The sequence below is a fragment of the Pleurodeles waltl genome, chromosome 3_1 (genome assembly GCF_031143425.1).
Source record: "Pleurodeles waltl isolate 20211129_DDA chromosome 3_1, aPleWal1.hap1.20221129, whole genome shotgun sequence".
NCBI lineage: Eukaryota > Metazoa > Chordata > Amphibia > Caudata > Salamandridae > Pleurodeles > Pleurodeles waltl.
In genome coordinates, this window is record NC_090440.1 from 1,828,566,625 (window position 1) to 1,828,578,713 (window position 12,089).

At 44.9% G+C, this 12,089-nt stretch overlaps 1 protein-coding gene across 3 annotated transcripts in view; it reads right to left on the reverse strand.

Moving 5' to 3' along the window:
- The window catches only part of GLS (glutaminase), a 607,111-nt gene extending 598,106 nt beyond the window's left edge, over nt 1-9,005 (reverse strand). For 2 of the 3 annotated variants that reach the window (XM_069225887.1, XM_069225888.1), the window contains exon 1: nt 8,627-8,994. In XM_069225887.1, coding sequence (XP_069081988.1) covers nt 8,627-8,880 — 254 coding nt within the window. In that variant the 5' untranslated portion in view covers nt 8,881-8,994. Of the gene's footprint in view, nt 1-8,626 lie in introns of all 3 variants that reach the window. The other variant, XM_069225886.1, reaches the window with a different exon arrangement.
- Between the last annotated feature and the right edge of the window lie 3,084 nt (nt 9,006-12,089).

Consider the following 12,089-nt stretch of genomic DNA (forward strand, 5'->3'; position numbering starts at 1 on the left):
ATTTCCTTCCACCCAGCGTTCCCCCAAGTCTCCCGATAAAAATGATACCTCACTTGTGTGGTTAGGCCTGGTGCCCGCGACAGGAATAGATCACACAGCGGTCAATGTTGGTCCTTACGTGAGGCAGCTGTTGACCCTGGGGTGATCCATTCCTGACACAGGCACTAGGTGTAGGCACTCAAGTGGGGTAGTGTTTTTATCAGGACAGGTGAGGAGTCACTGGGTGGTAGGAATGTTGTGGATCCCAGCATATTCCTGCAGTTTGTGTGACAGAAATGCGAGAAAAATTGAGTTTTTTTTCAACATTTCAGCTTTGCAGGGTATTCTGGGTAAGAAAACTTTGGGGAATCCACACAAGTCACACCTCTGTGGACTCCCCCGAATGTCTAGTTTCCAGAAATGTTTGGGTTTAGTGTGTTTCTCTATATGGCCGCTGAATCCAGGACCAAAAACACAGGTGCCTGCCTTACAAAACCAGTTTGTTTTGCCATAGATAATTTTGATGTCTCCACAATATGATTTGGGTGGTGGAATTTGGGGCTGAACTAAATTGGGGAGCTCCCAAGAGAGCACTCTCTCTCTCTCTGCTTGCCGCCGCATTCACCTGCTCTCTGGGTTGGCCTAACCCACTATTACCCAGTTGCACGAACAGCTTGCGAAGGGACAGCAGGACTGTCCTCATCACCTCCCTCATAATGTACTGGAAGAGGAGTTATCGAATGGGACTCCTCTGACTGAAAAATCACTCCCAGAGTCTGCGCCATTGTCCTATCCCTCAGGTGCTGTCTCAGTATCTGATGTCTCAGTCTCTGATCCTATGTCAGAGCGGTCCTCTATAACCCGAGTGCAGGCAGCAGTCATCCATCAAGATGCCATCTCTGCTATTGGCTAAACTGTTGCTCTAAAACACTAGCCCATGTAGACAGTCACAAAATCGATGGTGTGTGTGAGATACGTGCAACAGTAGAGGCCATCTTACCTGCGCTTCTTCCCTCAATCAGCACGTACTTTCAAGACACTCAAAAAACACCTTGTCACATACCATTCGTCACAGTCTTTAGCACCTCCTGCGCTCAGTCCAACAATCATTATTGGTGCTCCCACTCCCTCCTCCTCGGATTCCCTCATTACCACCCAGCAAAAGTGCCCTTCATCTCTCCATAGCCGCCCTCCACCCCGCACATACATTTCATTGGTATTATAGCGCAGGTAATGGCTGACTTTACTAATGTACTCAGCTATTTACATAAAATACAGATTTGCTCTTTGCAGTAGGCATATAAACCTTCTGCGCTTCTTTATGGCACTAAAACTGCCACTAGACAAGTCAGACCCTTTTCCCCCCAGGGAAACCACACACATATTGACAAAAGTGATATATATATGACAGCCAACCACCTGAAACTCAACTCAAGCAAAACCGAAATAATCGTCTTTGGCCCACACAAAAACACCTGGGACCCCTCATGGTGGCCCACCACGTTAGGCCCTGCACCCACCCCCGCCAACCACGCACGCAACCTCAGCATCATCCTAGACTCCTCCCTCTCGATGACCCAACAAATCAACGCTCTCACCTCCTCATGCTTCAACACACTCCGTATACTGAAAAACATTCAAATGGATCCCCACAGAGACCAGAAAAACTGTCACTCACACACTCATCAGCAGCAGGCTTGATTACGGAAACGCCCTCTACACCGGCACCACTCTAAAACTCAAGCGCAAACTACACGCATCCAGAACTCAGCAGCACGACTCATCCTCGACCTCCCCCGACACGAACACATCTCTCCACACCTCAAATCCCTCCACTGGCTCCCCATTGACGAAAGGATCACCTTCAAGATCCTCATCCTCGCACACAAATCACTCCACAACACAGGCCCTGCCTACCTCAACGAGAGTCACCTTCCACACCCCCACGTGAAACGTCCGCTCAGCTGACCTCTCTCGCGCCTCTGTCCCCCGCATCAAACACACCACCACCGGGGGTAGATCCTTCTCCTACCTTGCACCCAAAACCTGGAACGCCCTCACAACCCACCTTCGCATGACCCAAAACCTACTTCTTTTCAGGAAGGGCCTCAAAACCTGGCTTTTCGAACAATGAACCTCCCAGCCCCTTTCCCTCCCGCGTACCCCTCCCCCCAGCGCCTTGAGACCCTCACGGGTGAGTAGCGCGCTTTATAAATCTCTTTGATTGATATATATAGATCTACCTTATATATATATATATATATATATATATATATATATGAGATCTATATATAGATCTATTTTTTTTAGTTGTTGTATGGTTTCCCTGGGGGCCAAAATGGCCCCCAGGGAAACCCTACAACATCTCAAAAAAAATATTGCCCCCACAGGGGGTCACCCTGCCATGGGCGACCCCCTGTCATTTTATTTTAATTTTTTTTTGGGGGGGGGGGGAGAAGAAAAAAAAATTCCCCTGGGGGTGGGAGCGCGATCGCCCCATACCCCCCCCCCCCCCCCCCCAGGGGGCACCTACCTTTTTTTTAAATAAAAAATATGCCCAGGGGGGGCGCTTTCCGAGGGGGCCGCCCACCCCCAAAGTGAAATCCCTGGCGTCTAGTGGTGTTTCCTGGCCCCCGATCGCTTTCAGAAGGCCTCGTAAGAAAGGGGAGACTCTCCCCTTTCTTACGAGGCCTTCCCGAACGTGGGGAAGGCCGTTTTCCCCATCGAAGCAGGAAGCGGCCGCAAGGCTGCTTCCTGCTTCGATGGGGAAAACAACTTTGTAACGTCAGCGCGACGTCACAAAGGGGTGGGTGGGGGGCAGGGGGGGACACGGAAGCTTCCGTGTCTCCCGGGAAAAGTAAAAAAAAAACAAATCCTCCTGCACCAGGGAGGTAGTGCGGACGTCGGACAGTAGCCGTCACCCACATTTAAGGGGTTAAAGTTACAATTCAGACACTAAACAGGGCTTCCCTACCTGCTCCCAATCAAATATTAGCACTTATTAAATGTAATAAGGTAACCAAATGTTATCCTATGTGAGAGGTCGGCCGCACAGTAGTGAAAAACGAATTTGAAGGTCAATTGCCATTTTATTTAGAATCACAGTATCATCTGCGTATTGGAATATATTGAGTGGTTGTCTGGATAATTTCAGAGGAAAAGGGTCTGCATCGCCAAAAGCTGCTCCTAAATCAGCTACATACAGATTATTACGTATTGGAGCTAAGATGCAGGGTTGCTTTAACTATTTGTACATGTTCATCTTCTCCAGGTTTATCATGTCCAGGGCAAGTCTGATTTTCATTCAAGTGTTCAAGTAAAAGCTAATATCTTATTCTCTTCAGAGTTCTAACCTCTTCAATATCACATAATAGTACTTCATTTGTGAAGCACTGATGTTTGCAATTATTTTTTGGGGGGCAGATGAACACCTCCTTAAACCAAACAAATTTTGAATTCTTCTGCTGTTTTCAATCTCTTCACTTAAGCCAGTGAATTATCCAGTACAGTTTTCCCGTTTGGTGGTGTGTTTAAGAGGGTGGGTTGTCTCCCGCAAATGGATCATCTAAAATTCACAAGCCCAATGCGCTAAGGGAGGACATTAATTTCATACCTAGGCTATCCAGTCTTTTTAATGGTAGTGGCCAACTGAGGAATCCTTCAACATTTGTTGTCAGAGACAGTCCCTCCTCTTGGATAGTCTATAGAGAACAGATTTAGATTGAAAACTCTACTGATTAAAAATAAAAAACTTCTTACTAGTCCCCTCTTAATTTACACAGGCTATCTGTAAGTGACTGCAGTATCATCTTCTTAAGTGCTGCAGATGGGTGTCCATAGATGTTACAGATTAGCATGGTTTTAGGTATGTGGTCAATAGTCTTAGGGTCATCTATTTTTGAGAGAACACAAAATTAAACTTTGGACCCACATTAGTAAGGTTATAATCCAGATTATGTTTGATGTACAATGCAAGATCCCAAGTGGGGCGCCCCAGCTTACTTTTGTTTCTGCTGGGATTTATACTTCACTAAAATACGGCAAGGGACAAGATTCTAGGCTTCAAGTCTCTAATAACCAAACCAAGAGCCTGATTTAGAACTCGGTTTGCTGGTTACTCCATCTCAACGGTGATGGATATCCCATCTGCCAAAATCAAAATCCCATTATGTTCTAGGGGATTTAGATTTAGGCGGACGGGATATCCATCACAGTTGTGATGAAGTATCCTATCTGCTGAGTTCTAAATCAGGCCCTAAATCATAATCTTTTATGTGATCCAATAGGGCAGGGTTTGAGTTTATTTTTCGCACTCCACTAATCCATGAGACGACGTTAAATAACAATGAGTTTTGTGGTCACCTTCTAATAAACTTAAAAGCAGCTGTCATCGGCATGTGTTTTCAGAGTAAGCAAGAGAAAAACGGGTATAAAGTTCTTTAATATGCTCTAAAACTGGTACATGTTTCTAGGTGCTAGGAATTTGTCTGAAAATCATCAGATTTTGCAAGTCACACAGTGGGGGTTTGCATAGGTAAATACAAGTAGTGATCAAACTGGGACTGAGTAATTAAGAAGAACTTTTTATGGCTTCCTTTTGGAGGAGCGAAAGAATTTCTAACTTTAACAGACAAAGATGTTGGTGTTACCTCATCCAAGGTTGATTTTGAGACCTTATGGATGAATTTTAATTGTGTCTGCGCTGAATAAGTGACTGGCACTAACCACTCATTCACTCTTCTCTGAGGGCGTTGGATTTACCAGCAGATATCTGCCATAGGAAAACCCATTTCGGCAAACAATGTTTTTCTCCCGGAGGTGATATTACCTACTAAGTTTTGATCTACACAGAGAAGGCAGAATGCGTAGGAACTATTCATAAAAAATGAATACAGATTTTAATGCGACCTCGGAGTTAAAAAACGGGGCCAATCAGCCTTTTCTGACAGACTTTAGGTACTCTTATAAGACGGTAATGGATAGCTATCTGGGACTCTTTGCTAAACATTAGCACCAAAGCTATTTCTAAGCTCAAATATCCGTTCATATACGGAAACAATACAATTTGTAATAGGGAAATGTCTAATTATTCTTTTTTCACATTTTATGGTAGAAATGTACTTGATCTGTTGTTTTTGTTTAGCACTGATCCGCTAGGGAGATCGCTTCTGAGAACCAATGAAAACATTAAAAATATAACATGACAACAAACATCAGAGAGCCCTGGAAAGCAAACTGAGCTCTTATTTCCCCACTCATGTTTGTAACATATCACAAATGTTTAACTTTGACTTAATATGTGATCACTGATAAACGTTTGCGTTAGGAAATCAAGTTAATGGAATGAACGTGTCTTAATTCTAAAACAATTTTCTTGCATGGAAGGTACGAATCAAAGTTGATAAATGCATGTATTGTTTTCTTTAAATACAAACTTAAGCACTTACAATTTTGCAGTGGCAAGCAAACTAATCAACACGAATATGATGCACATGGATATAACATAATATACATTTATAATACACATAACATTAAACTAAATTAACATGAATATGATGCACATGGGTGCAAACGAATTATGCATTTATAATACACATAACAAGTGTACACTAAATAGGACTAGACAATAGGTCCACTCCCTTTAAACCAAAGGGTACTGGACAGGGTTGTATTTAACATCTCTTGTGACTAAGTGACGCTGCACATGTTAATGACCCCCAACTATTTTAAAAGATTTGCTTCATTATTTTCGCACGCTAGGAAAAACATTTTAAGCTTGAGGTGCTGGTCAGTGCTATACTAAATTAAAAAGCAGTGGCAAAGCCACCGATCCTGGCTTTAATGTGTCAATGCTGGTAAGCATAGGTACTCACAAAAATTGTTTACATACGTTGCATGCACAATGGTGAGTGCCGCACTGAAGCCAGTCCTAATACAGGGAGTGCAGAATTATTAGGCAAATGAGTATTTTGACCACATCATCCTCTTTATGCATGTTGTCTTACTCCAAGCTGTATAGGCTCGAAAGCCTACTACCAATTAAGCATATTAGGTGATGTGCATCTCTGTAATGAGAAGGGGTGTGGTCTAATGACATCAACACCCTATATCAGGTGTGCATAATTATTAGGCAACTTCCTTTCCTTTGGCAAAATGGGTCAAAAGAAGGACTTGACAGGCTCAGAAAAGTAAAAAATAGTGAGATATCTTGCAGAGGGATGCAGCACTCTTAAAATTGCAAAGCTTCTGAAGCGTGATCATCGAACAATCAAGCGTTTCATTCAAAATAGTCAACAGGGTCGCAAGAAGCGTGTGGAAAAACCAAGGCGCAAAAAATCTGCCCATGAACTGAGAAAAGTCAAGCGTGCAGCTGCCACGATGCCACTTGCCACCAGTTTGGCCATATTTCAGAGCTGCAACATCACTGGAGTGCCCAAAAGCACAAGGTGTGCAATACTCAGAGACATGGCCAAGGTAAGAAAGGCTGAAAGACGACCACCACTGAACAAGACACACAAGCTGAAACGTCAAGACTGGGCCAAGAAATATCTCAAGACTGATTTTTCTAAGGTTTTATGGACTGATGAAATGAGAGTGAGTCTTGATGGGCCAGATGGATGGGCCCGTGGCTGGATTGGTAAAGGGCAGAGAGCTCCAGTCCGACTCAGACGCCAGCAAGGTGGAGGTGGAGTACTGGTTTGGGCTGGTATCATCAAAGATGAGCTTGTGGGGCCTTTTCGGGTTGAGGATGGAGTCAAGCTCAACTCCCAGTCCTACTGCCAGTTCCTGGAAGACACCTTCTTCAAGCAGTGGTACAGGAAGAAGTCTGCATCCTTCAAGAAAAACATGGTTTTCATGCAGGACAATGCTCCATCACACGCGTCCAAGTACTCCACAGCGTGGCTGGCAAGAAAGGGTATAAAAGAAGGAAATCTAATGACATGGCCTCCTTGTTCACCTGATCTGAACCCCATTGAGAACCTGTGGTCCATCATCAAATGTGAGATTTACAAGGAGGGAAAACAGTACACCAGTGTCTGGGAGGCTGTGGTTGCTGCTGCACGCAATGTTGATGGTGAACAGATCAAAACACTGACAGAATCCATGGATGGCAGGCTTTTGAGTGTCCTTGCAAAGAAAGGTGGCTATATTGGTCACTGATTTGTTTTTGTTTTGTTTTTGAATGTCAGAAATGTATATTTGTGAATGTTGAGATGTTATATTGGTTTCACTGGTAATAATAAATAATTGAAATGGGTATATATTTTTTTTTGTTAAGTTGCCTAATAATTATGCACAGTAATAGTCACCTGCACACACAGATATCCCCCTAACATAGCTAAAACTAAAAACAAACTAAAAACTACTTCCAAAAATATTCAGCTTTGATATTAATGAGTTTTTTGGGTTCATTGAGAACATGGTTGTTGTTCAATAATAAAATTAATCCTCAAAAATACAACTTGCCTAATAATTCTGCACTCCCTGTAGAGATGCCAATAAGAAGAAAAAGAAGCAGAGCAGGATTGTTTTTACTAGAATGCACGGACAACTGAATGTGACATGAGGAACCAGTTGAATTTACATATGTAAAATAGCCCTTCGCGCATTCCAGTGTAAATTAAGAGGTAGACTGATACACCCCACACCCAGTAGCATAAGATGAAAGTCTCCTCTGGCCGAATTCAAAGCTCATTCTTAGTGCAATTTAAACAACTGGTGTAGGTCATGTCCTACACAAAAAAACATGGGGTCTACATACAGCCGAGGGACTTGCATAGTGTGGCCATTGACAGACCTTTTACATGGCACACATCGTCGTGGGGTATCTCCTGAGCCGCACACACCTCTCCTTGATTGGGCTGCTCAAATGACTTGAGGGGGTTCCAAAATTGAGGACAACGTACCTCCCGTGCAGACAGACTACATAGTCGTAGTCAACACGCCAGGATTATCAAGCGCGATTATACCAACCGTACACACAAGTACGTTCAGTCCCACTGGATGGATGCAACGCCCAAGTTACGCCCATGAGAACGGTAGAAAAAAATAGTAACGGGCCTTAAGGAAGAGCAGCTATTGACATAACTACCATGCATAACTGTCGTGAGCATGCCTTTAGCACACTATTGACGCACTTTTTCCATAGTGGCAAACTCGGATGTGAGCGGAAGGCCATAGAGGAACGTACCACCTCTTTTCATTCACGTGCACTCTCTGAAACCAGAGCCCAGTGACTCATCGCCAACGGCGATGACCTTGTCGGATAACGTTGAGCAGCGGATACCAGTAAAAAGGCACGCCACGCGTTCCCTTTAAGCATGTATACTAATAATAAAGGCAGGGCCGCGAGTCACACAAGGACAGTCCACTGACTCCCTGCACACACCCTACATGCCAATAACCTAGGCCTCGATCCTCACCATGCCGAGTAGCAAGAGGCACCCGTGCGTCACGTGGTGAAACAACAGACGTACACTATACGTCACTTTACATTCAACCGTCTATCCTCGCGCTTCGACGGTTCAATCAAGTGAGACATCTTGCACGTAAGTCAGAATGCTCTCTTTTGTATACCACGTTGTTTTCTTTAACAGTGGTTGCGCCCACACCCACCCTGTGCAGATGGTACCTCCCATGTACTCACTTCTCGTCCGCCACATCCTTGTGGTGCGTGCTGTCAGTCGAAGCCTCTGACCCCCCTTCTGACGTGGTACAGACCCTCCTGGCAGAACAAAGCAGCGGCGCTCGCTGCCCCCATGACTCCTCGGAAAACAACGGAGTGAGGGCGGCGGGTGACCCGGCATGCAGCCTCAGCAGCCACGGTGCAACAGTGCTACTTCTCAGAATGGGTTGCAGCAATCCTCGCAGGAGCACCGCTGACCTGCCCAGACGCAGCATGCCGTCCTTGCTGTAACGCGCAATAAAACTGTCTGTCTGTATTTGGATAAAGCACTAGCCGCTGAACACCTCTAAGCAAGCTCACTACAAGGTTGACATGCAGACTTCTATTACGATCCATGTATAAGCAGTGCCTAGCCCGCCCCTATCCCTCGGCCATTGGCCGCTTGCATGTAGCTGTCACCAAAGCCCCATTTAGATTGGTTGAGGGCCATGATTCTCCGCCCTTCTCTGACGTTTAATGGCTAATGTGATGTCACTTCTGCTGCGGTGTTCTAGAACTGGGGTATTGGAAGTCGATGTCGTCACTGACGGGGTGATGGGCTCGAAAGGGCGCGACCTGTTGCACGTCTCCATTTACTTGTCAGCGAGAATGGGTTGCGAGTGTTCAATGCAGCTAAGACTCGCGTTGTTTTCAGAAACTCCAGCTTGGGGCGAAAGAGCAGATGATATCTCACCCCTAAACTCTACGCCAGGGGAAGAACGCGTTAATTGTATTACAATACATCGAACTCCTGTGATTTCCATTTGAAGGGGACAAACTGCTACAAAAGTTTTGATGGACATCGACCAGATGTCTAATTTGCGAGCGCTGATTGAGATTTAGGAGGCAGTGTTACTGGCTGGTGGATTATACCCGCGAACGTGACAATTCCTACTAGTGCCGTGGCTCTTGAAAATATTCATGACTAATTTTAGGGACCTGCTTGTCTAGTGCTGGTAATGGTGATAATGAAAGTGAAAGTTTCCGGGAGCGAAAGGGCTGGCTGATCGTTTTTTGTTTTTAAAGCAATACTCACCCTTGAGGCAGTGTGCTATCACAGTTCGCTAATAATCTAATCAAAGTCTTCGTAGGTCACGATCACAGATCTGTCAACACTCGACGTGTTTTTCACGTTTGGTGTGCGTAGAAGCAGTAAGCAACTAAATTGAGAGCCGAGCAGTGCCCCAATTACTTACCAGTAATTTTAATTTCTTCTACTTGTCCTTATTCCAATCATTAGATAATGAGGTATACCAAATAACATTTGTTTGCCAATAACTAATGCACTATTGTTGTGTGTGCTTATACTTGGGGTAGAATGTTGAGTCTAGTGACACGAGGAGATTCTAGTGCGTCTATGACATGCAGTCTTCCCGTGTCAGTTGAGCCTCGGTGTGTTTCTAGACGGACCTGTTTCTTTGTACTTCAGATCTTAAATAAAGAAGAGGTTAATTTACCTACCTGTTCCTGTGCATTCATCGAGTTGCAGTCACTTAAATTTGGCGATGAGGAGCTTAATGGTGTAGCGGTCTACAGTTTGAGCGGTATTTCATGGACTGCGGCCAGCGCACGCCAGCAGAGACAATCTACGTTGGCAGCGGTATCCTGCTATCGAGGTGATTGCCATTTTTATTTTCTAGATATATATAAAACTGGACTCCTGGCGTCTAGGAGAGATGAACGAGTTACTTACCTTCGGTACCGACTTTTCTGGTGGATACATTAGCTACCTGTGGATTCCTCACCTAATGAATACTCCCATGGCGCCAGCATTCGACGGAAATCTTCTTACTAGTCTCTGCACGTCGACGAGGACGTCACTCTAGCCCACGCGACGCCGTCTGACGTCATACAGGCAATAAGAGGTCCTCGACGACGTGCGGACGTCAGTACCAATCATTTTTTACGTGCATGAGAACAACCAGGCAATGCAATGAAAGAGCAAGGCAACATCCCATTACATTGTAAAAATACACAACATTGCATGAATAACTGTAAATCTTTTATATATATATATAACTCTCTCTTTTTTAAAATATATATCCACACATCAAGCATATACACAAAGATATATACATATATACATATAATATATACAACATCTATTGCACCCTCAAAGACCAAGAGGAGCGTACTCAAGGATTACTTGGTAAGACCAGAAAGGCAACGGGGAGGCGGGTGGGACCGTGAGGAATCCACAGGTAGCTAATGTATCCACCAGAAAAGTCGTTACCGAAGGTAAGTAACTCGTTCTTCTGATGGATACAACTACCTGTGGATTCCTCACCTAATGAATAGAGTCCCAAAGCAGTACCACGCCCGGCGGTGGGTGCCTAAATGGTCAAACCAAGAAATCCTGCAGCACTGACCGTGCAAAATGGCCGTCCCTTCTAACCTCAGAATCCAAACAGTAATGTTTTGCAAAAGTGTGAAGGGACGACCAAGTTGCGGCCTTGCAGATGTCGACCACAGGAACACCTCTGGCCAAGGCCGAAGTGGCCGACTTAGCTCTGGTGGAATGAGCTCTAATGCCCTCAGGAGGATCCTTCTTTGCCAAAGAGTAACCGATTTTAATGCAAAGAACAGCCCACCTGGATAGTGTTCTCTTGTGGACTGCCTTTCCTCTCCTCTTGCCCACGTATCCAATAAACAGCTGATCCTCCAGCCTGAAATCCTTTGTTCTATCAATAAAGAAGCTCAACGCCCTCTTTGGGTCCAGACGGTGCAGTCTTTCTTCCTCTTTGGAAGGATGAGGCGGAGGATAGAACGTGGACAAAGTAATTGCCTGAGCCAAATGGAAAGGTGAAACAACCTTCGGGAGGAAAGCAGCCTTGGTCCTCAACACCACCTTATCCCCATAAAAAGTTGTATAAGGGGGCTTTACTGATAAGGCCTGCAACTCACTCACTCTCCTTGCTGATGTTATAGCTATCAGGAAGACTGTTTTTAAAACCAAATACCTTAAGGGGCAAGAATGCATAGGTTCAAAAGGGGACCCCATAAGGAAAGTCAGGACCAAGGACAAATCCCATTGCGGCATAACGAATGGCTTTGGAGGATATTTATTTAGAAGACCTTTCAAGAATCTGATAACAATAGGGGATTTAAATAAAGATGGTTGGTCTGGAAGACATATGAAGGCTGACAAGGCCGATAAATAACCCTTAATGGTAGCCACTGCACAACCTTTCTGCGCTGGAGACAGAGCAAAAGACAAAACGTCCGATAGATGAGCATGCAAAGGATCAATCTGCCTCTCTCCACACCACGCAACAAATTTAGACCATCTATTAGCGTAGATAGATTTAGTGGAGTGTCGCCTGGCCGCTAATATAACATCCACTACCTCAGGCGGGAGAGAGAAGGAACTCAGGTTGCCCCGTTCAATCTCCAGGCATGTAGGTGCAGACTCTGGAGGTTGGGGTGTAGAACCTGCCCCTGCGAC